This window comes from Trachurus trachurus (genome assembly GCF_905171665.1).
Source record: "Trachurus trachurus genome assembly, chromosome: 15".
Taxonomy (NCBI): domain Eukaryota; kingdom Metazoa; phylum Chordata; class Actinopteri; order Carangiformes; family Carangidae; genus Trachurus; species Trachurus trachurus.
The window spans coordinates 2,968,635-2,995,000 of NC_139906.1; the positions used below are offsets into that span (position 1 = coordinate 2,968,635).

The following is a 26,366-nucleotide window of genomic DNA, read 5'->3' on the forward strand; positions in this document are numbered from 1 at the left end:
CTGACAAACCGCTTACTCGCACTACTAAGCTCAGAGCTATATCGCTAACTAGCTAGCTAACGTTTCACTCTGGTTGCTAGCATCACCACTCACCCACAATGTTCACAACTCATGTAGCCTACCGATATTCAACACTCTGGACTCTAACTTATCTCACCAATAAATAAATTAGAGTTTCAACATTTCTAATAGAAATAGTAGGCTATATCACAAAATACGGATATCACTCGGTGTGTGTGTGATTATTTAGCCTACCTGTATCATTGTCTGGACTGTAGCTGAAGCACAGGAGAGCGCGGGAACATGACTCTTGAGAGCACTTACCGGTATTTACCGGCTTTAAGGTAACGTTAGAGTCTGTAGGTTTGTTCGTTGCAGTTTGTAAACACAACATTCAACCCAGGCCCCTCCTCTCGGGCTGAACTGTGCAGCCTCTTGCCCCTGACAGAAGCAGTAACAGCTAGTTGTCAGGGCTGCAAAGATAAAGAAATATAGTCCACAGGAGCCTCGGGTGTTGCTGTAACTGACTAGTAGGAGGGCCGCTGTGGTGAGCTGAGAAGCGAGGACTAGCGGCGGATGCTAACCGCTACCGCTAGCGGAAGTTAGCATTGAGCTAGCAGCCCTAACTCCTGCTAATCAGACCTTCACCTGAGCTCTGTCACTGACTGATAAACGTCCTGTCCTGTCCACGAACACAATCTATGTACCATTTAACATGGAAATCACTGATCTACTCATGTAATAATACTCCAAACACTAGCTTAGGACAGATAAAATACGGAGTTGTACACCACTGCTTCTCTGTTGTCAAGGCAACATCACTGGTAACTGCCAACTAGCTAGCTAACTGTTGGCTCTGTTTTTAGTAACTTATCATATACTGTCTCTTTCCTTTGCCTGCTATGCACTCCATTTACTTACCGACTTCATAATACTGTATCAGCTTCTCTTTATAGTCTCTCCACTTGACAGAAAATCTCATTTAGGAATGATAAATAACCAACTAGCTCCTCATCTGGCCACTGGTTTTGGTGCTGAATTTCAATACAGTGAAAATGGCCGATGCGATGCTGAGTCATGTTGTCCAACTTGACATTAAAGGTGTACAGAAATGGCCGTTTGTCCTGTTTGTCGCGCCGAGTTGTCACGAGCTGCAACACGAGTTTACCCGAGTGAGGAAAACGAATTTGATTGGTCGTTATCGAGCGGGCGGGATATTCAAAGCTTGGGGCGAGCCCGAGCTCCGTGTGTGTGTGCGTGTCTCAGACGTTGAATGACGGATTACGGATCCAATATCAGTGGCTGGTGAATCGTGTACAGGCTGACGTATAATCCGTGCGCCTGCATTATCCAATGCGGAAAAAAAAATACACACTTTCATCCCGGATTTACTCAAAAATAGAATTTTGCACAAAGTTTGGCCTACAACGTCTGAAAGATGAGTTATCACATTAATTTTATCACCCAAAGTGGGCTCAAATTCAATTTTCTTTTCTGTACACCTTTAAACTTTACAGTTTTTATCACATTTTATCAGGGTTTAACTATCATAACCCAATAATGTACGTAGGTAGACAGACAAAATATTTGTTTAATGAAGAATATTCGTGAACATTTCAGGTAGATTTTTTTTATTTATTACAAAATGTCTATTTTTGTGGATAAAAAAAAAACAGTCATCTCACCAGACAAAGTTCAGTTCAAAACCACCAAGAACTGCTTCAACACATTCACTTGGTCACCAGGAAATAAAGGCACCTCTGATTTAACCACACCACATTTATGACAACATTTAGGTATTTCAAATTAAAAGTTGTTTTGATCTAAGAACTACCAAAGCTGAGAGCGGCCATGCTGCTAAAGGAAAAGATTGACATTTCATGACAGACATTTGTTTTTGTTACAGAGGGTTAGATGTTTCTATTCTTTCCCTCAGATAAAAAAAATATTACATGGGACTTCTGTTTGATGATAAAGACTTTTGAATAGCTTCTTATCTCAGAGCATCAAATCATGAAATCCTGATAAGAGAAATAACCTTCCTCTATAAAATCGTCATTCAGAATCTTTTCAAAATAAATAATTAGACATTGAGATGAGGAAATAATTCATCTGTGATGTCAGGATGACTGATATAAACATATTATGGCCACTCTGGGCTCCTGTGTGTTTGTGTGTTATGTGTGTGTGTTTATTTAAAGGCTATTTGGTCGTCATTCAGTCCACTTTACATCACTCAAGCATAAAAAAACAACACTGTAGAAAAATAGACATTTCATTTCTGCGTCCGTAATTACATGACATCATAATAAAAATTAAAAATAAAAAAACAGCTGTTTTACACTGCTGATATCAGGTCCTATTGTTTACTGTCAAGTAAACATGGCTTCACCTCCTCAGTACTGATATTAGGCTACTCCTTACATTAATGGGAGTTTATTTTCTTTTTGAATGTTAAGTGGTATTAGAGGCCTTTCTCATGAATTCTTTCAAATGTCAGATAACAAAAACAAAGACAGAAGAAAAAAATATGTCCCAAATGGTCCTGTAGTGGTTTTCGTCTGTTCCTCCAGGTGATGATGAACTGATGATTCTCCCGTTTCCTGATCGACATCATGAGGTCGTCATGTTATGTCATCATGACACCTGTCCGGTTGCGTTCGCTCTGTCCTGGTCCCATAGTTTGTGATCTTTCTTCTGTCACTCTCCATCCATCCATCCACCCGTCGTGTCCCAACTCACCTGACTGACCATACCCACGCACATCAACATTCCCCCCTCACCTGTTCCCTCAGTTCTACAAGCCCATTTCTGGTTCATTCATCTCTTTTAAAGTAGCATTTTTTTTTAAAGTGGGGTTGTATGATCGACAAATAGCCCCTAAGTACTTTAATTGCAGTAGAAGACTCTCTGCACTCCTCCCGTTAGCAACGCCAGCCCATAGCCCTGCCCAGAGATTTACAACATACAGTGTTGTGAACAGACCCAAAGAAAGGGCTGGCGTTGCTAACGGGAGGAGTGCAGAGAGTCTTCTACTGCAATTAAAGTACTTAGGGGCTATTTGTAAATCATTCCCCACTTTTTAAAAAAAATGCTACTATCCCTTTAAGCTGTTTACAACTTGCTCTTGCTACCTGACTGTTACCTGTTTCTGTATCACTGGTGTCACTGCACTGCAGCTATAGGTCTACTCATCTTTCAAGTCCATTCAATATGAAACAATATTTTCCATCATATCCACAGATACCCAGTCTGAACTGGTGTTGTTGGTGTGGTTGAGTGTGTGTGTGGGGGGAGGGAGGGATGTCCGATCTGCCTTATTGCTTTTGCAGTGATTCAGTGGAGTTCTGCAGTGATGCTCAGTCCTGTGTGAATGTGTCTGTGTGAATGTGTGTGTGTTTTATTGCAGAAACCCGAGAAGCAGCAGCAGCGGGTGAGCGACCGGCAGACAGCAGGGTCATCTCTGGGTGAGGACAAGGTCAGAGGTCAAAGGGTTAGTGGGCGGTGGCTGGGTCGATGTTAGGAAACAGAACGGGAAGAAAACAGAAGGAGAAGAAAGAGGAGATTAGTCTCAGCATGATGATTTTATGACCTTTGATTATTGTATCAACAATGACTGATGATCCAGTCGGTCCACTTCAGAAGGCCTCGGTCCAGGATTAGGAGGAGGATCTATAGTCTGGATTACAGACTCTAATCTGGAGATATGAGGTCTCATGTCTGACTGACTGTTATCAAGTTAATTCAATAAAATCAGTCAGAAAGAATCAGATTGGCTTGTTTTGTTGACCTTTGACCTTCCTCCTTCTGCTGTGTTTACTGGACATTCTGGCAGAAACTTAGCCTAACATCTTTATTATTTGATTTTTGAGTTGCTGTAACTATATTAAATGAATTATTCCTGATAGGTTTGAGGTCAGGATAATGGATGGCAGTCTAAAAAAAAAAAACTAAAAAAAATCAAATGTAGAACCAAATAGGCTCTGCAGAAGTGGATGGACTGAATCACAGAAGAATGAAAATCATGGCAGCAAACAGGTCTGTGCAAAGGGAAACTAATTTAGCAACATTGTGCAGTGTTAAATTAAATTGGTCCTCATCATATTCTCATTTTAACACTGCAGGTTGGTTTGTTCTTAGAGGATTTAGAGGGAAAAATAGCAGCAGTTACACATGGAGGAGATGGAGGTGAACATGAATCAAAAAAAGGGAAGATGAAGGAAAACTTAGAGCAGCAGTAGCAGCTGAAAATAAAAACTTTCATAACGAGGACAGTTTACTCTTTTTACTCAATAATAGTTTTTATTGCCTTTTCAACAAGATTCAATTCTATTTACAACAAACATGGAAATCTTTGCTGCGATGACACAAAGCAACACTACAACACAAGGTTTGATGCTAACAGTGCTAACAGCTCTCAGTTTAAAGACTCTACCATTCATAGAAACTTGCATATAAACAGGAAGCTCCTGTCTTTTATATAAAGCCCTAAAATAGATTCAAAAATAGAAAAACATTTCTATAAAGCTGCTACACATCTTCATCCTACAAACAGCCCTCTAATGGCGTCCTCTGCAAAACACAAGTCAAATATTATATTTCATATAGGTTCCTGTTTTATACTTTTCATATATCTTTATATACGTTTATATATTCTTTAACAAGCTGTAACAATAATACTACTCTCTTTGCAAAAACAAAACAAATAACAGACAGAAAAACATAAAAAAGTGGAATACTGTTTCCTAAAATTCATTCACTCTTCATGAAGTGACCTGAAGCTGCTCGGGTCAAAACATTTGTTCTCTTTAAATCATCGTCTTTGAGGTTTGTCGGAGGTTTTCAGCCAGCAAACACGCAGGTTTACTGGTCGTACCTGAATGCAACCCACCGCAGACCGACACCGCCCGAGTCCGACCCACCGCGTGTCACAGATGTAAAGACGTAAATACTGTAACTTCCACCAGCGCTCGGTTTGACCTGCAGGCGGGTTTGAGTTTGTGTTGAGTTTATAAATCTGTTAATGTGACGGACGGACGGGTCGGACGGGTCCACGGCGGGTATACACACCAGGTCTCTGTGCAATTTCATCAGATTTGTTTCATTAATTCTGTCAGTGTTTACTATCCGTTACTGTTTGGATCAATAGAGATTACAGTTTGATTATTTTAGTAACAAAACCCCAGAAAAAACGTTTTTTGTTTGTGTTTTTCTGATTCTTTACAGGATTTTTTTTTTGTGTGCCTCTGAGAGACTTTTACGTTGTTCCGGTTCGAACAGGAGAAAACATTTCTGCTGATGCACAGTGACCTCTACAGTAACAACTCCAGTCATGATTTCAAACTTTATCATTTCTTGTTCTTGGAAAATGTTACAACTTTATTGAGGAACTACTTGGCCCTTTTCCACAAACGCTTCTCGGCTCAACTCGACTCGTTTTTCGCTTTTCCACTAGGGATAGTACCTGGTCGATACTAAAATGTGACGTCAACTGATTGGTGGAGCGACGTTGAGGAGAAACTATGAAGTACTCAATGGAAAATGACCAAAACCGAGTCGAGTCGAGCCAAGTAGAGCTGCAACTCTGTAGTGGAAAACGGTAATACCGGTATTTCATAATTATTTTGGCCTTAAATTCATAATTTTTTGCTGAAATACTATAAATTTGTTTCCTAAAATATGCCGACATTTTATAAATATCTACAACCTTGTTTGGATAGGTACTTGAAGATGTTTCACCTTTAACCAAGTAACCCCTCAAGTATCTAAAACCAATTCCAAGTGCCGTCGTTGAATTTTGATTGATTCTAAGAATTAATTTTTTACAAACTTATTGTTGAATTCAGTGCATTCTATATTTATAGTTAATGTGAAACACTGTTCATCAGCAGAAATATCAGATTCCTCATCAAACTTCATCTGTTTTTATCGGATCTGATCTCAACAGATGTTTTTTTTAGAAGACTTCAGAGTCTGAAACTAAAGACGGGTAAAAAGGTTTTTTACAGGTCGGCTGGTGCTGAGAAACCTTCAGGTCCAGTCAACGCTCTGCAGTTTTAAAAACCAAAATTCAAAGTTGGAAAGAAAAAAAAATTAAGTTCATTCATGACAAAAAAAAAAGTCAAACTGATATTTTTCTAGACTTGGTTTGTGCACACACTTAAATTAACGAACACTGTTAGCTAATGTCACATTAACGGCTGAGATCTTTTATTTTTTATAACATTCAGTCCTGGTCCTCCAGTTCTCCGGCTCCTCCAGAGTCCAATGTTTAGTGTTAACAGTCCAGGTCAGGATTAGCTAGCTGAGCTTAAAGACTGAAACCAGGAGGAAACTGTTAGCATAGCTTCAACAAGAGACATAGGCTATGCGAGTCAGAGAATCTATTGATGGACGATCTGAGAGAGCTCCTACCAACAGCGCCCCATTGTTTCAGTTGAGGCTAGCAGCTTCCCTCGGGTCCATGCCTATGTTCCCACAGCCCTTTGTTCCCACAGTTCTAAGATTTTTCTCAAAATTAGGCCCTATGTTCCCACTGGACTCTCTCTACCTATCTGGACTTTATCTATCTGGCCTGTCTAGCCTCTACCGGGTCTTTTTACTAAACTTAACCAACTCTTTTCTTCATTGCCTAAACCCAACCAATGGTGGGACCAAAGGGCTGTGGGAACATAGGGCCTACTTTTCAGTGACAACACAAGTTAGAAATGTGGGAACATAGGGCTGTGGGAACATAGGAATGACCCCCTTCCCTCTGCTTCCAGTCTTTGTGCTAAGCTAAGCTAAGCTAAGCTAACCCCATGTTTGCGACAGAGATGAAACTGAAACATCTTCGGGAGGAGCCAGAGAACAAAGTGGATTTATTAAAAAAAAATGTTTATGTTATTAATACTTATCATAATCAAACACTGTTCTGTTTAAAGAGTCCATTATTTATCATCAACGTCACGTCACGGTGGATCCATAAAGTCGTCAAAACAACGGAGAAAAAAAGGTCATTTTAAACAGGTTTCTAAACAAATTGCTGCGGCGGCATCAAAAAAGAGAACATTTTAGCTTTAGCTGTTGGCGGTTCCCAACCATCACATATTAGGGCTGCATTCCCCAGAAACCACTGCTGTGCACGGACACAGCTGCAGCTTTATAGGCAAAGCCTTGGATGGTGGGAAAGGCAGGTGAGAAGTGGGGGAAGGGGGGCGGGGCCTGAGGGGTTGGGTTGGGTTGGGGTGGGGGAGCGGACTAACCTCAGTCTGCTGTCGCCGCCCTTCGGTAAGGACGGACGCGCAGCTCATGTCTCCGAACTTTAGCGGCCACCGCACCTGCACCAACCACATCGCACACACCACAAACCGTCATGGAGGACACAAGCGCCGCCGCCGCCGCTCCACAACGTCACACTCACATAGCCTTTACAGTTCATACAAGGTACGTACGTTAACGTCAACACATCATCATCATCATCATCATCACAGCTACACAGAGAGAAAACCATTAGAAATACGATTAAGGCACAAACTGAGACAGGTTCAGGTTACAGGTGAGATCTGAGAGGTTCTCAGGTGATTTAAACAACAGACGACGCCTCGTTCAGGTGCTGCGGTTTGATTGGTTGTCACAATCTTTTCCTACAATAGAGGATAAAGGCCATAATGAGGATAAAAATAAATCGAGAATAAATCCTTCCAGAAACAAGTCATAGCCTACTATTTTAAGCAAAAATCAATTACTGTGGGAAAAACAAAAGAAAAATTCCAAGGCACTCTCTTAACTATAAAATGCCTTTGTTAAGTTATGGCATGGTCGAAATGACAATTAAATTTTTTTTTTGACTCCCTGATGAAGGCTAGATGCCGAAACGCGTCGGAGTTTTTAACTGTCATTTCGACCATGCCATAACTTAATAAAGGTATTTTATAGTTAAGAGAGTGCCTTGGAATTTTTCTTTTGTTTTTCCCACATCCTTGATCCCTTTCCAAAGAGCACCTCTTTTTAAACGAGTCCACGAAGCGCTCCTTTGTTTGAACATTTTTTAAAAATCTATTACTACTTAACTTTTTGGTAGAGATATCACAACTTTTCTATGGCGATATAGTACATTTTAACCTTTAACATTTACGTTTTAAACATTTATTGGCATTTCAACATTATTGCCAAAATATATCCATATTTGCATCTTATTATTATGGCTTTTTTTTCTGTAATGTTTCAACTTATTCCCAGCTGTGGCCCTGATACTCCATTGTATTTCACAGATTACGACATCAATCAGATTTCTGTTGGTAAACTGATTTAAAATTGAACTTTATATGCTATGTTGGTCTCTTTATTATTATTAATAATTATTAATCTCAGGTCTTTAGCTATTTAGACATGACCATACTCATGTTGTTTGCAGCACTGAACGTCGTCAGAATCGTCCGTCGTTTAACAGTTTGCATCAATCTGAAAACCTCGAGTTGCATCAGGATTTGGAGGCGTGTTGAAGAAGTGTTGGAGGCGTGTTGGTGGCGTGTTGGAGGCGTGTTGGCTTCAGTTCACTGACTCAGTTACAGATTCACAGGCGTACGTTGTTTCAGTGCAGTCACACGATGCATCATTTCCAGTTGTATCATCAGTTTGTTAAATAAAACTGAGGTTCAGTCAGTCTACGCGACACGTCAACAGTAGTACAAACATCTTAAAGAACGCAGTCGTACCTGAACGCCTCATTCACAGTAAACCTTACATTAAAAATATGCTGGAGAGACAGAGCAGCGCCACCCTGTGGACAAACAATGAGTCATTATCATGTTTCAGTATCAGGACACTAAGGCCTTGTTCAGACTGCAGCACAAATCCGATTTGATCAGTCCACACTAGATCCATCAGATCCGATCTGCATGAGTCCTTAATGCGCGTCTCTTCCACACTGGTTTCTATAGTAACAAGCTACGCCCACAAACAAACAGTTAAACAAAATGGATAACAGGGAACTGTATGTGTTCATGTCCCAAGTCATCATGTGGAGCCGTGGCGTGAATAAACTGCTACAGGTGCGTTCACACCGGACCTTTTATTTTTGTCGCTGACGACAAGTTTACATATTAAAGGGACAACGAGGAGTTTTGGAAAAGCGAAGTGTTTTCACACTACATTTATGAGCCTCCGCACCGTGAAATTCTTTGACCGGCGCAAGACAGACTCATGTTTTCATTCATCAAGAATTAAAGTCAGAGGTTGGAAGACGATCACATACCGTCATAGTTCCGACCATAAACGGCAATTCGGCGGCGTAATTCTCATGACTCGCCACGAAACCGAAACCGCCACCACTAATAATAACAAAATAACAATAGAGACAAAACGATAGATTTATCCAAAATGGACCATTAACAAGTGGTAACGTAGATTCATCCACATTAACGTGAGACTTTTTATAACCAAATAGAAACTCCTCGTTGTCCCTTTAAGTCAATGCAAACGGGCGACTGTGCGATTAAAAATGGCTGGGGCTGTCGCTCGAGATGAGAAATCCCAAGTCTCTGGCCGTCAGTCGCTTGTCGCTCAGCGCTGATTGGCTGCCATAATCTATTCGTAACTACTACTACTACTACTGAAACTATGGAAACATAATACAACTCCACCGGTCCGGAAGAGCAAAGCCGGCTTGACCTTTGACTTCTGGATATAGAGAGACATGGCAGTGGACGTCGACAGATAGTCTACAGCGCCTGTGGGACTGGGAAGGTAAAATGTCAGCCATGCTGGACCGATACAAACGGGAAGAAAAGAGCGAAGTAAAATTAACTGGAATCGCTTGAATGACGTCATCAGAGCAATCTGTTGAATTGTGCCAAACTGACGAGCGACTGCAGCTGAGCGACAGAGCGATTTTTTTTAAGCGACACAAGCGACATCGACCATAATAAAAGGTCCGGTGTGAACGCACCTTAATTGCACGAAAGCGACAGAAACAGAGGCGACTGATGAGCTGTGCCTCTTTCAACGCTGCAATCACCTTTCATTGGACAACGTATTTCCATCTCCGGAAATACGTTGTCCATCTTGTGTCAAACCCCATTTGAGCAACGACACCTTTGGCATTGAATCAGATCTCTACAAATCCGATTTGAAACCACCTTCGTATGCGGTTTGAATCTGTTTCAGAAAAATTGGATCTCATGTGGTTTAGATAGAATCTGGAATCTGGATATGACAAAAACATCGGATTTGGAGCGGCAGTGTGAACGAGGCCTCAGAGTTTCATTGAGTTTCCATATTGAACATACACCACCCCCCGAATCAGGTCAGTGTGTCATCAGTCCACCAGGGGGCGCTGCAGGTTTCAGCTGTGAACGAGGCATGTGCATGTATCTGTGTGTGTGTGTGTGTGTTACTGTGTGTGTGAGTGTTTTATGGCATCTTTAAAGAGAAAGTTCAACATTTTGGCAAATTGGCCCATTGCCATAATCCCTGTAGTCACAGCTGTAGGTTCGTTACCCTTATTTGTCGGTGCAAGCTATTTTTAGAACGGTGGAGCAGAGCCGTGAGCTGCTCAGAGCTACGCTACGGAGGCTCATTATGGGATTTCTTGGTTTCCCTCATTGATGAAACTCATCAAATACACAATCCAACAACTCCACAACGCTCTGGTGGACAAGTTGTGACCTGCACATTCACCACGCTATGAGATAATAACACAACGTTACCAGACAGAGTTGTTTTAGAGGGAAATTCCTGCAAAACCGCTGATGCACGTTGCCTTCAGGGACAGTTTTTCATCAAGCAGTCTCTGTATTTCCCTCTAAAACAACTCTGTGTGGTAACATTGTGTTATTATCTCATAGCGTGGTGAATGTGCAGCTCACAACTTGTCCACCAGAGCGTTGTGGAGTTGTTGGATTGTGTATTTGATGAGTTTGATGCGGGAAACCAAGAAATCCCATAATGAGCCTCCGTAGCGTAGCTCTGAGCAGCTCACGGCTCTGCTCCGCCGTTCTAAAAATAGCTTGCACTGACAATTAAAGGTAATGAACCTACTGCTATGACTATAGGGATTATGGCAATGGGCCAATTTGCCAAAATGTTGAACTATCCCCTTAATTCAAAAGAAGGCCACCGTACATCGGTTTGTGTGTGTGTGTTTGTGTGTTGGGGGAGCGCTTGTTTTCTCTCTAAGACGTGTGCCTGAGGAGCAGCGTGGGGGCGGGGCTCCACTGGCCGTGGGGGTGGTGATGCGGCGTGGGGGAGCAGTCGCAGGAGCAGGGGGGGGCCGGCTTACCTAACACCCCGCCAGAGTCCAGGGGGTACTCCAAGATGGAGGCCGGCGCCGCCAGAGCGTACGGGTAGTCGTACGGCGCCGCCGCGTAGATCAGGCCGGACTCGGGCCCCGCCCCCTGCATCAGCGCCGGCGTCCCGTTGGGCAGCACCGTCTGGATCTGGCGGATCAACGGCATGAGGGCGGGGCCTGTGGGCGCCTGCGTGCGGAGGGTGGTGGGCGGGGCCAGGACGGGGGCGGGGCCAGAGAGGACACGAGGAGTCTGAGTGGAGGCTGCAAGAGAGAAGGCAAGGGAGGCTGGGGGAGGGGGAGGGGGGAGGGATGGGGGAGTTAGACAGCTGGTCCTCTGATTGGTCAGTCAGTCTCTCTCCTCTCTGATTGGTTAGTTAGTCAGTACGTTTACACTAGAGCACTATAAAAGAGAGTAATGACACCACCATTGACTCCCGTGGTAAGGGTTTAAGGGTTTTGCGCCCCTAGTGGCAGGATATGGGTATTGCAAAAGCGCCCAGAAAACTCATTCACTCCAATGTATGTGTGTTGCCCACTTGCTGGTAAATTGATGAAAACGGCCGTGTTTTTGTTTTTAGGTGTCTTGGTCATATCAAATTACACTTATAATTTGTTTATTACAAAATGTAGATTGAAACATTCATGTAGACAACTGTTTTTTGTTTTTTACTCGCCGATGTGTTAATATTTATCTGTAAAGGATCCTCAATGATGCTATTAACGTGGGTGATCTATAAATGTCCTTAAATTATTGAAAATACCACACTTGCTCATTCACCAACAATGCAGAGATGTCAGTTCTTGGGCGCTTTTGCAAAACCCATATTCCTCCACCAGGAGGCGCTTCCATTGGACCAATGCTGTCGTTACTCTCTTCGCCAGTGCTCTAGTTCTCTCTAATTGGTCAGTCAGCTTCTCTCCCTCTCTCTGATTGGTCAATCTCTTTTTCTCTGATTGGTCAGTCTCTTTCTCTCTTAGAGATGCACCGATCCAGTTTTTTCCGATTCAATCCGATACCGATACCTGTGGGCTGAGCTATCGGCCGATACCCGATACCGATCCGATACTACTGTTGAATGAACGAACCGTATACCTCGCCATGTGAGTGAAGGCATCAGGCTTGACATAAACATTTAGCCTTGTTAAAAAAAGGTAACAAATTAACACAGATATAAATGTACACTAGATCGCTGTAACTGTATTGCTGTGTATGATATTAATAAAAAAGAAATGACTGGATTGGAATGCTGGATCGGCCTCATTCATCCGATATCCGATCCAGCTAATTAGTCAATATCGGAGCCGATATTCGATCCGGGTATGGGATTGGTGCATCTCTATTCTCTCTGACTGGTCAGTTAGTCTCTCTCTCTCTGATTGGTCAGTCTCTCTCTCTCTGATTGGTCAGTCAGGCTCTTACAGGGTTTGATGTTGGCGTCTCTGTAGGTCCCGTTCAGGATCGCCAGTTCCATCAGCTGCATCTTCTTCAGACTGTCCTCGCCCTCGGCCTGAACACAGACACACACACAACCATGAGCCAACAAAAACACAAACACAAACACAGACACATGAGGACACACTTCTTCTCTTCTTGTCGTACTTCTGAACACAAACCTTCAGATTCACCTGTGTGCTGCTCATGTTGCTGTGTGTGTGTCTGTCTCTGCAGTAGTGAACTGTCACCCAGAGTAAACAAAGGGAGTAATAATAGTAACAGGCGGAGCCACAGGGGGCGCTGCAGCTGCAGACAGACGGACGCACACACCATCCCACGATCAATGACACAGGAACAATTGGTTGGACAGGAAACAGGAAGTCCTGTTATATAACTGTATGTTTATATTCTCCTGCAGCTTTTCAGCTTCCTGACACCTCGGGACAACAGGAAGTGAGTCTGACACTGAGCTCTCACACCTTCTCTGGGGCTCCGGCCACAGGGGGGCGCTGTGCAGCAAAGTCTGTGTGTTCTCACAGCACAAGCTCACTGAAACATCCTGTAATACACCTGTAAACACAGGTAATACACCTGTAATACACCTGTTACACACCAATAAACACATAACTCACTTAACCCACCTGTAAACACATCTAATACAACTGTAAAAATATACGATACACCTGTAATACACCCGTTACACACCATTAAACACACAATTTACTTATAACCAACCTGTAAACACAGGTAATACACCTGTAATACACCTGTTACACACCATTAAACACATAACTCACTTGAAACCAACCTGTAAACACAGGTAATACACCTGTAATACACCTTTAAACATATATAATACACCTGTAATCTACCTGTTACACACCAATAATCCCCTAACACACTTCACTCACCTGTAAACACAGGTAATACACCTGTAAAAACACATGATACACCTGTAATACACCTGTTACACACCGATTAACACACTTAACCCACCTGTAAACACGGGTATACACCTCTAAACATATATAATACACCTGTAATGCATCTCCAAGATTGTATAATCTTCCCATAATAAACGTTAAACACCAATGAGCACCTATAATATCAGTATTACACATCTAAACAGTTGAAACACACCTGTAATTTCACCTGTTACATCTACACATGTATGTAATTCACCTATCAACACAAATAATACACCTGAATTACACCTACGAAACATAGGTAATAGTATGAAATAGTAAGTAATATACCTGTAAACACAAGTAATGTATTACACGTATGAGGTAATACACCAGGAAACATAAACGATACACTTGTCAACACATGTTATACACATGTAACGCACCTGTAAACACAGGTAATGCACCTGTATACATCTAATGGATGAAAACATAACGTCACGTTTACACACCTGACAAAGTGTTGTCTTACTAAGTTGGATATTTAATCAATATCCTAGTTTTTGTCAAGTAAAATTACAAAACTTCTGACGGAGTCGTCCTGTCCAACTTCCTGTCAGATTTGAACTCATACAGACACACAAACACACACACACACACACACACACACACACACACACACACACACACACACACACACACACACAAACACACACAGCACATGATCGTACTCTCTTCCTCTTTTTCTCGCCTTGCGACGGCTTTCCCGCCTCCCCATTGGTCGGGTGAAATCAAGGAAGTGAAAGTAGTGGAAGTGAGGATCAGCAGAATCACTGCACTTCCTGTCACACACACACAGAGACACAGTGACACACACACAGTGACACACACACAGTGACACACACACACAGTGACACACACACAGTGACACACACTCTCCAGCAGCTTTATTTAGACAGAATTAATATCACAAAAGTGGGTAATGAAATATTTCCCATCCTCTTTCAAATTAAAAGCTGTCACTCCCCGACAACTTTATGGCTGCTGCTGACAAACAACGAGCCTCGCGCAGAATCGTTTTTATATTCTCCACTCGACGACTGACTCAGAGTCAGATTTATCGACCGCTCTTCACCGGTAACTCTGGTTTCAAGTCTGACAAAACAACACCTGATTAGGTGTAACCTTTAGTTTCTCGAGTAACCCAACAAATGGCGGTGACGAGCAGTTTGAGGCGGCCTGCTTTATTCAGAAAGAGTGAAAAGAGGAAGCGAGCAGCACCACAGGTCAGCAGACAGAAACAGAGCGAGATAGAGCCGAGTCAAGACGAAGAGGGAAATATTAGTAACACAGCTGCTAACGACCTCTGAGCCCTGACAGAAATAACAACCAACTTTGTGTGAAAATTTATGTTTGTATGGGTTATACAGATATTGGTGTTTATGTATTTATGTGTATATGTGCGCATGTGATAGTAAATTTATATGAGTCTATACTGCATGTAGCATGTCAACACTTAAAGCAGAAGTGAGTGGTCCGGTCGTTTTCGCTAATGCTGCGTTCCAGGCAGGCTTTTGAAATCGTAAATTACAGCTTCAAGTCACAACTTACGACTTTGTAGCGTTCCAGGCAACCCACTCGTGTTTTTCCGACCTGTTTTACCGGTGAAAGTCACTATAACGGCCACTCGTAACTTCCGACCGGTGAACTCGTACCAGATCGAACTGGTACCACTTCACGGTCGGAAAAATACGAGTTTCCTTGAACGCACCATAACAGTCCTCGTCCCTACGTCGCCACATTCACGGCGTTCCTTGGCTGCACACACAGCCCTGCATGCCGTTCTCTCTCCTCATTGGATAAAAACTGTAGGATACGATAAATGTTTTCTCCTCGGCTCAGAGCAGAGCAGAGTGACTGACAGACCCGTGTTTCAGTCCAAACACTCTATGTAAGTGATTGCTGTCGGAAGATATAACTATTTAAGACTTATATTAACACAAATATATCACTTACTTCTGCTTTAATATAAATGTACTAAGATGATGAGTAGCTGGCTGGGCTGCAGCCGCTCAATTTATTTTATGCCACTTTTTGTTGTAAACGTTGTTTGTTGATGTTTTTCTTCTTCTACTTCCATTTCTTCTTTGCTTGGATGTAGGTATCATCTAATTTGTGAATGAATTCTTTGTAACAAGGGGTAGACAATATAAGTTTGCTTCTTTCTGCCCCCTTTCATTCAATAGTTACAGTATTGTCATTGTTTTTTATGAGTTTTATTTTATTTTTTGTTTTTATGCTCGATAAATGAATGAAATAAATAAATAAACTTAAAGGGACAACGAGGAGTTTTGGAAAAGCGAAGTGTTTTCACACTACATTTATGAGCCTCCGCATCGTGAAATTCTTTGACCGGTGCAAGACAGACTCATGTTTTCATTCATCAAGAATTAAAGTCAGAGGTTGGAAGACGATCACATACCGTCGTAGTTCCCACCATAAACGGAGATTCGGCGGCGTTATTCTCATGACTCGCCACGAAACCGAAAGTAAAGAAACGCTGGTCGGCTCGCCCAGCATTTCCACCACCACTAATAATAACAAAATAACCATAGAGACAAAACCATAGATTTATAGAAAATGGACCATTAACAAGTGGTAACGTAGATTCATCCACATTAACGTGAGACTTTTTTATAATCAAATAGAAACTCCTTGTTGTCCCTTTAACTAAACTAAACTAAACTGACAGAAATAACAAACATGAGTTTAGCAAATCTGATGTAAAACCAGAAGACGACACCGTCCTGAGCTCAGGAGTAAAAAAAAAAAAACAGTTTCCAGCCTGAGGTGTAAATACAACTCTGATGGATTTATCATCTCCATTAACACTCAGACTCAGATGAATCCTGCAGCCGGCACATGATTGATGATGATGTGCTTCCTCATAACCACACAGCTCTGTTTATATGACACACACAACACACACACACACACACACATATATATAACTAGATGAGGTCAGAGGTCGGGTGACTCACGGCGGGCACCAGCAGCTTGTTGACCTCCTCCACGGCTCGTTTGAGTTTGATCTCCGCTCGGTTCTGAGCGTCTTCCACCGTGATGAGGACGTGCAGATCCTCGTTCAGGTGTTCCCAGTTCGGCTTCCCCCGGTTCTGCTCCTCCTACACGACAGGTACAGACAGACAGGAGAGGTTTGTCAGTGAAATGCATTCTGGAAGTTGTATGCTGCGTTCAAAACAACTCGGAGATTGGAATTCCCAACTCCTGCGTTCACACTGCAGGAACTCGGAAGAGAAAAAACATGGATTCCCGAAGGAAGTTTGGCGTATTGTGGCTCATCGCTGAATACGAAAAATATATGCAGCAGTAAAATTATGTTTATTTTGGAGGCAAATGAAGAGAAGAGGAGATGCCGCAGCCTTGATAACCGTTAAAGGACCACAATTTCACACAATACAATAATCACAGCTTAAAGGGATAGTTCAACATTTTGGCAAATTGGCCCATTGCCATAATCGCTATAGTCATAGCAGTAGGTTTGTTACCTTTAATTGTCGGTGCAAGCTATTTTTAGAACGGCGGAGCGAAGCGGCGAGCTGTTCAGAGCTACACTACGGAGGCTAATGGAATTTCTTGGTTTCCCTCATCAAACTCATCAAATACACAATCCAAAAACTCCAAAACGCTGTCGTAGACAAGTTGTGACCTGCACAATCACCACGCTATGAGATAATAATGGAACGTTACGAGATGGAGTTGTTTAGAGGTAAATAGATGCAAAACCGCTGATGTGCGTTGCGTTCAGGGACAGTTTTTCAGCAAGCAGACTCTGTATTTACCTTGTATTTACCTCGAAAACGGCTCCGTTTCGTAACGTTCCGTTATAATCTCATAGCGTGGTGAATGTGCAGGTCACAACTTGTCTACGACAGCGTTTTGGAGTTTTTGGATTGTGTATTTGATCAGTTTGATGAGGGAAACCAAGAAATTCCATTAGCCTCCGTAGTATAGCTCTGAACAGCTCGCCGCTTCGCTCCGCCGTTCTAAAAATAGCTTACACCGACAATTAAAGGTAACGAACCTACTGCTATGACTATAGGGATTATGGCAATGGGCCAATTTGCCAAAATGTTGAACTATCCCTTTAAACGTATTTCATATTAGGGCTGGGACAATATGCTTTTCTCCCGATTCGATTCTTCTACGATTTTTTGGATGCCAATTCGATTTAAATTGCGATTCCACGATATTGCAGATTTTCTCGATTTTTAGTCTGCATTTTTAACACCAGTGAAACAGTTGAATGATTATGATTGTCTACAGACTATTCCAGGAACCATATTTCCCCCAAAAATCACATGTAAGTCAGTTTTTAAGATTTATTCAGCAGCAATATATATGTTTACTCTCTTTTCAAAAGCCTGGACTGCATACCGGTAATAGAGGCAAAAATAAAAGAGTATAGAAAAAACAGGCTTCTGAAAACTTTCTGACAAAATGAGATATAGACTGAGGTAAACTGTTACATTTTAACATTTATCTGCACACAAATACTGTAGGATTCATGGAACATACTCCATTATAAAGTGAACCGTTTTCAAAACCTGGACTCTCTGTATGTAAAAAAAAAAAAAGGCAAATAAATGCACATTGCACAATATTAAAAAAAAGTTTTTTTAGTAAAGTTTTTTAATTCGAACCGTTTAAAACGAGGGCCACCATGTTTTGATGTTGTCGTGACATCAAGTCGGAAAGTCGGAGCTCTGAAATGATACCCGAGTTTCCGACCTGTGATTTCCAAGTTCCACGTCGTTCAATTCATTTTTTATAACTCGCAGCTCGTTTTTTTCTGGCTTCCGAGTTGTTTTGAATGCAGCATTAGTCAACGTCGCTCCTTGTGTGTGTTGTGTTTATACGCCACATGCGTACAGCACAGTGTTCGTGTTGTGAGCACACATGATGTCATTCCATTGTTTGCAGATAATCACCAGACAGTGAACACAGTGCACGGGGAGCAGGGAGGGTTTGCAGACACAGATATCGTGGTCGATTGGGTTTTTCCTTCCTGAACCAGAAATAACTGCTCCCAGTCGGCCGCTGAACGTCCGACTGAATTCATTTCATCCCATAGAATCACACACAGATTAAGTTAAACCCTCACACATTTTCACCTTTGTGAAGTTCGAAATATGAACTTTCAACACTGATCAATAACAAAAGCCACAAGACAGAGTGACTGAAAAACCCACAACATCCACAACAATAGTGGGAGAACTAGTCTTAAAGGGATAGTTCAACATTTTGGCCAATTGGCCCATTGCCATAATCCCTATAGTCATAGCAGTAGGTTCGTTACCTTTAATTGTCGGTGCAAGCTATTTTTAGAACGGCGGAGCAGAGCCGTGAGCTGCTCAGAGCTACGCTACGGAGGCTCATTATGGGATTTCTTGGTTTCCCTCATCAAACTCATCAAATACACAATCCAACAACTCCACAACGCTCTGGTGGACAAGTTGTGACCTGCACATTCACCACGCTATGAGATAATAACACAACGTTACCACACAGAGTTGTTTTAGAGGGAAATTCAGAGACTGCTTGATGAAAAACTGTCCCTGAAGGCAACGTGCATCAGCGGTTTTGCATGAATTTCCCTCTAAAACAACTCTGTGTGGTAACGTTGTGTTATTATCTCATAGCGTGGTGAATGTGCAGGTCACAATTTGTCCACCAGAGCGTTGTGGAGTTGTTGGATTGTGTATTTGATGAGTTTGATGAGGGAAACCAAGAAATCCCATAATGAGCCTCCTCTGTAGCGTAGCTCTGAGCAGCTCATGGCTCTGCTCCGCCGTTCTAAAAATAGCTTGCACCAACAATTAAAGTTAACAAACCTACTACTAAAACTACAGGGATTATGGCAATTGGCCAATTTGCCAAAATGTTGAACCATCCCTTTAAAGCCTAACGTTAGCTTTTTACTTCTAGCGATTGCATTTAAGTTTCAAATACGGTATAAAAGGTGTTCATATGTGAATATTACCTCGCTGAACATCCAAAATGCAATGCAAAAATCCCATTCACTTTCTTTTCCTGAAACAAGTGCGATGCCAAACTTCTTGCGGTACTAAACTCTATTACTAGCTCGTTAGTTACTAGTTGGACAGTCACTAAAGAGATGTGTGTTTCCTACTGACATGAACATTTAACACATCAATGGAGAGCCGATGTTTGGAGAATCTGTTCACCGAACTGTCAGAGTTACTTACTACGTCTTCACAGTTCAAAACAACTGCAGACCTGTGCACTGACCCACTGAGGGCTAATCTGCCCGGCAACCGGAGCAGCTGCAGCCGATTGGACGCTCATTTACAACACTCACACACACACTCTCGCAGATGAGCTGTGATAATAAATAAGTGGTGTGTGTGTTTCAGCAGGACGTCAGTCAGAAACAACAACTCTCACATTTCTGTTTTTATCTCCTCCTCTTCCCTCTGTCCTGTTTCCTCTCCTCCACCTCCTCTCCTTTCCCTCCTTTCCCTCCTCCTCCTCCTCTTCCATCTGTTTTCTGTTGCCCTCCCGCTGTTCCCTCTGTCTCATGTATCTCTGTTAGCGTAGCAGGTGGCTAACCTCGTTAACAGTTGTGTGTTTTTGCAGCAGTTTGACCTGAAATGTTTGAAATAGTTTCCAATTTTTTTTTTTGTTCCTCCTTTCTCCCTCCTCTTCACTCACGTTTGTAAAAAACTTCATTCACTTTACGACTTCGGTCACTTCTGCTAATTGCTCAGCAGTTAAGTCGTCTGTGGTTTTGTTTTATATTTCATAATTTCTGGTGATTAACAAATCTGCCAGTGAAAGCAGGTTATTTGTGCTTGTAATAAGAAAGAAAAACTTGCTCCACTATCAGATTTTTCTACTTATTTCAAGTGAAAATATGCTTGAAAAAAGTAAAAAGTGTCTAAAAAACAAGCTAATTTTTATGTGATGAGTCTTATTTTTAGTATAATTATATTTGTTTTGACTAGAAATGACATTTTAACTAGAAATAAGACAAATATTCTTGGTAAGAGTTTGAGTTTTTGCAGTGTATTCGAGTAAATCACGAGGAGACTGAGAGAAGGAGGCACAACCACAGACAAAGAGACAATACACGGCTTCATCTGCACCTTACATCACGCTTACATCATCCTCATCATCATCAGGCGACAGCTCGTCAGCTGATTGGTGGATCGGTGTCGACTCGGTTCATAACAAAAAAAACCATTGATCAATGGCTGCGTAACCCTGAGCGACAGCCGGCCAATCAGAGTGCTCGTTCCAAATGTCAATTACCATGATGTAACGGAGGGAAATCTGACAGTGAGCGTTGTCGACAGGTGTGAGGGCAGACAGGAAGTGAAGAACAAGGAAATAGTCGGTGTTTGTGTGTGTGTGTGTGTGTGTGTGTGTGTGTGTGTGTGTGTGTGTGTGTGTGTGTGTGTGTGTGTATGTTACCTTCTTCTTGTCTCTCATGGAGCCCTTCCCTCTCACCATGATCTTACATCCTGTTTCAGCCTCGAGCTGCTTCGCCGTCAGACCACGAGGCCCCAGGATCCGCCCCACAAAGTTAAACTGAGAGAGTGGAAAGGAAAGGAAGGGGGTTACCATGACAACCAACCAGACAATCAATCAATCAATCAATCAATCAATCGGGTAATAATGTGTTTAATAATGAATTGAAGGGATAGTTCAGCCAAAATTGAAATTTAAGGGCTGGGAGAAGTTTCAGAGTCCTCCGTGGCTTCTCTGAGTTACAGGGGGTCTCGGCGTAGCAGTGCATGTCCATATGACGGATGCAAATGGATACCAACTGTCTTCGTAACAAAAAGACACACCAAAAAACATCCAGATACCTCCATGCTGCTCGTATGTAATGTCCCTCTTGTATTGAAGCCCCGAAATGCGAAATTGTCTTGAAAAAAATTAAATAAGTCTATATTTCAAGCTTGTTTGTAGTGGAAGCTTCTCGAAGCTCCAAATCTGACAAACCAGGAAGAGAAGCTTCCGCTACAAACAAGCTTGAAATATAGACTTATTTAATTTTTTTGGGGACAATTTTGCATTTCGGGGCTTCAATAGAAGACGGACATTACATACGAGCAGCATGGAGGTATTTGGATGTTTTTTGGTGTGTCTTTTTGTTACGAAGACAGTTGGTATCCATTTGCAACCGTTATATGGACATGCACTGCTACGCCGAGACCCCCTGTAACTCAGAGAAGCCATGGAGGACTCTGAAACTTCTCCCAGCCCTTAGTCCACATGAGGGGGAGGAGATAATGAGTGAAATTTCAATTTTGGCTGAACTATCCCTTTAATCAATGAACTTGTTTACATCGGGGTACTCCTTCACGGGGACGTAGAGCTTCTCCTGCAGCTGGACGGTCGGGCCGACGGCGTCCGGCAGCTCGCTGCTCCTCTCCGAGCCGTTCAGCGTGTCGTTGTACATGTCCTTCCTCACACGGCTGATCTCTGAAAATCACACATCACGCAACACGTTAACGCGCACACACACACACACAGACACACACATGTAGCTACAGTGTTGGGAACGTTCACTTTCTACATTAACTACTTCATCGTTCAGTTCATTAGCCATATTCACAGCATCGCCACCTTTGATTAACGTCATCAACTCAACGCCGTCTCATAACAACCGTTGAGCTATTTAACGTTTCGATGTTCACTACAACATCTAAAAATACAAGCTTGTTAACATCTTCCTGGATTAAATAATGTGAAATGTATCTCGGGTGTGCGTTAACTATCCCCAGTTTTATTACTTTCCTATCTTACGTTACATTAGCAAGGGTGTCATATCAACATTAACGTTAGCTTTACCGTTAGCTGTTGTAGCTAATGCCTGCTAACTTAAAGAGTAACTAAACCCCCAAACCACTATTTTTCTGCTGAAAACAAATATATTTGGGCATTAAGTAGTGTTTTTGATTGATTCTGGTCCAACTCTTGACATTTTAGTCAAAATATTTAAATTTGTACGTATTTTGTTGTAAAAATGTAAGAGTGAAGCTACTAGTGCTGTCAGAGCACGTCAGAGTCGCCCATTATTAGCTTGTTAGCTTTTAGCACAAGTGTCGATGTGTGTTCATGACTTTTTTTTCTCTTTTGTGTGATTTCGCGCGTGTTCATAGTTCTTTTTTTCTTTTTTTCAATATGTTGCAGCGAAAATTATTGTCACAGCCCATATTGAACCACAGCAATTATTTTTTTATCAGTTTTAACACTGAAACTATGTGTCAGATTCTATCTTCATATCCAATTTTGAATCCTTATCCAACCAGGGTTCACATAAGCGGTGGCTGGTGTTGCCAGATTGGGTGGTTTTCTGCTACGTATTAAGGCCTGTTTGTTTACCATGTGCTCTACGGGAATCTGGCGCACTCTTGAAGGAAATTATACTGTGAGAGAGCGCCGCTCACCAACGCCAGAATGAACATGTTCACAATAACGTTCATCAAGCGGAAATACAGTACGTTCAGTTCACATTCACCCAAAATTCATTCATTGAACACTGCACAACTACTGCGCATGTAACACCGTATTTCGTTTATGTCGTATTTCTAACTGCAGTACCAAGACTGGCCACGGGCCGAGTGGTGGCGCTGCATCACTGGTTCACAGGCAGATTTCTGAAGCTGCTGCCATCTGCAACAGGAAGTGACAGTATCCATAGTGACTGTTGCCATGACTCCTACATCATCCTTGACCTTTTTAAAGTCCCCCCCCCCCCCCCAAAAAAAAAAAAAAAAAAAAAGATTTGTCTATTTCTCTCCGTGCATGCTGGGAAATTTAATTAAGCTGTCTTGTGTGTGTAGTGCTGATGATTCAGATCAAAGCAACCAAACAGCCAATCGGGAGCAAGGAAAAATCTGTCAAAATCAATGTGGGCGCTACAGCAGCTTTACATGAGCCAATCAGGAACGAGGACGGTTCTGCAAGAGCCAATCAGGAGCCAGGAGAGTTGGGTTGTTATACTAGCACCATGACGACAAAGGTCTGGTTCTAGCTTCCACTTACACTTCCACAATATCTGAGTCCAGTCTGTTACATAAAGATTCAAACTTTAAAAAATGTTACTTCCATTGTGTGTGTGTGTGTGTGTGTGTGTGTGTGTGTGTGTGTGTGTGTGTGTGTGTGTGTGTGTGTGTGTGTGTGTGTGTGTGTGTGTGTTGATTAAAGTGTCAGGCTGATTTATGGTCTCCTTTATTAAAAAACCTTTCTTTCTTTTCTTTTCTTTTCTTCTAACTTCTGATGTTTTTAGTGATTTGTCAGCTTTTCAAAAAGTCCAAACACTTTCTTGCTCTGACCCCGAGGCCGCGCACACACACACACACACACACACACACACATTAGGTCTAGACATGGTTTAGATGCTCCATAATTTCAGGCGTTAGAGAAAAAATAAAATAAACATAATAACAAGTGTTAAATCTGTCGTCACTTCCAAAGCTTTGATAAACAAACATGCTGCCTCATTAACATTAATCCAGACAATGAATAACTTCCTGTTTATAAAACACAATAAAACAGCCTCGACGGACGGAGGAATCGTTAAAATACATCGAACACAACAACAACCTGAGGACGTCTGATCAGCTGAGTATTGATCGTCATCACCAGTCTGATCGTTAATAAACCTCGACTCTCGTCTTCACATCGTCATTATTTACTGTGACTCATGAACTACAAGGACAGAAACAAAAAAAAGTTTCCTGTTGATTCAGAAACTCTTGAGTTTCACTTCCTGTCTGATGATGTGATGTCATCCGCAAACTGACGTAGCGAAATGTTTCAGCTCATTAAAGACGGAAAACTAAAAAAAGAACATTTAAAAAAACAGTTAAAGCAGAAGTAAGTGATATTTTTGTGTTAATATAAGTCTTAAATAGTTGTATCTTCCGACAGCAATCACTTACATAGAGTGTTTGGACTGAAACACGGGTCTGTCAGTCACTCTGCTCTGCTCTGAGCCGAGGAGAAAACATTTATCGTATCCTACAGTTTTTATCCAATGAGGAGAGAGAACGGCATGCAGGGCTGTGTGTGCAGCCAAGGGATGTGCCTGAATGTGGTGACGTAGGGACGAGGACTGTTATGGTGCGTTCAGGGCAACTCGTAACTCGTGTTTTTCCGACCTGTGAAGTCGTACCAGTTCGATCTGGTACGAGTTCACGGGTCAGAAGTTACGAGTGGCCGTTATAGTGACTTTCACAGGTAAAACAGGTCGGAAAAACACAAGTGGGTTGCCTGGAACGCTACAAAGTCGTAAGTTGTGACTTGAAGCTGTAATTTACGGTTTCAAAAGCCTGCCTGGAACGCAGCATTAGCCAAAATGACCGGACCACTCACTTCTGCTTTAATAGAATAATAATAGAATTATTAAAAGTGTCTGTTGTGTTGTCGGTAGCAAACAGGAAATGAATGACTGCGTCCTGCCACCTTATATAAACACTAGAGGGCGCTGCCATGGCAACGGGAAGACATGATGTTTCGGAACGTGGCTGCTACACACACACACACACACACACACACACACGGTGCTGCTGTGACAATAATAAGATGCTGCACATAAAACTGCCAGACAGCTTCTTTTGTTGGAGCCAGCCTGATCTATGTGTGTGTGTGTGTGTGTGTGTGTGTGTGTGTGTGTGTGTGTGTGTGTGTGTGTGTGTGTGTGAGAGAGAGAGAGAGAGAGAGAGAGAGAGAGAGAGAGAGAGAGAGATGAAAAGGAAAGAAGAACAAGAAGAGGAGGAGGAGGAGGATGAACATGTGATCAAAGGAAACAAACCTCATTCACATTTGTACCAACTTTAATAACAACAACAGCACATGCGATTCGCCATGGGAACAACCTGTTGCTGTGTGATGTCACGTGTTTACACACAACACACAACTACAACGACCTCACCTTTGTTTTGTCAATATTTATGTTTTTTTAATGAAACACCAATTCCCACGAGAAGAAAGAAACTTAACGCCTTACTGACTTTGACCAAAATACAACAAGTTCATCCTCAAGTGAATGTTTTTGTCAAATGGTTATTGAGGAGTTCTGGGTAACACTTTATATAAAGTACACACTATTAAGCCTTAAATACTGAATTCATCATTTATAACACATGAATACTCATTATAAACACAGTTAAAAATGTGTTACTCATCATTGATAAGCAGGAACTGTATTTATAAACTACATACTAATGAGTACACTGTAAAAACTCAAAATCTTTCCAAGAATATTTGTCTTATTTCTTGTCAAAATGTCTCAATTTAATCAAAACTAATTTCTTTGCACTTAAAATAAGACTCATCACCTAAAAATTAACTTGTTTTTAGATCATTTTCACTTGTTTCACACAAATTTTCAATTAAAATAAGTAGAAAAATCTGCCAGTGAAAGCAGGTTTTTTGTGCTCGTAATAAGAAAGAAAAACTTGCTCCAGTATCAGATTTTTCTACATATTTCAAGTGAAAATCAGCTTGAAAAAAAAAAAGTGTCTAATAACAAGCTACTTTTTGAGTTTTATTTGTAGTATAATTAGATTTGTTTTGACTAGAAATGACATTTTAACTAGAAATAAGAGAAATATTCAAATAATTCAAATAAGATTTTGAGTTTTTGCAGTGTATTCATGTGTTATAAATGAAGAAATCAGTATTTATTCATGCTTGA

At 41.7% G+C, this 26,366-nt stretch overlaps 1 protein-coding gene across 4 annotated transcripts in view; it reads right to left on the reverse strand.

The window, feature by feature from the left end:
- Window positions 1–6,568: 6,568 nt before the first annotated feature.
- Window positions 6,569–26,366, reverse strand: part of qkib (QKI, KH domain containing, RNA binding b) — a gene marked incomplete at its 3' end in the record, with an annotated part of 26,639 nt that continues 6,841 nt past the window's right edge. The window contains exons 2-8 of one of the 4 annotated variants that reach the window (XR_014595962.1): window positions 22,008–22,144; window positions 21,128–21,244; window positions 16,651–16,794; window positions 12,690–12,777; window positions 11,261–11,554; window positions 8,025–8,761; window positions 7,235–7,703 (exon numbers count right to left, since the gene is read on the reverse strand). Coding sequence is in view for 3 of the 4 variants with exons in the window: in XM_083987776.1 (XP_083843902.1) it covers window positions 11,154–11,554; window positions 12,690–12,777; window positions 16,651–16,794; window positions 21,128–21,244; window positions 22,008–22,144 (887 nt within the window). Of the gene's footprint in view, window positions 8,762–11,153; window positions 11,555–12,689; window positions 12,778–16,650; window positions 16,795–21,127; window positions 21,245–22,007; window positions 22,145–26,366 lie in introns of those variants that run through there. The other 3 variants (XM_083987778.1, XM_083987777.1, XM_083987776.1) reach the window with 3 other exon arrangements.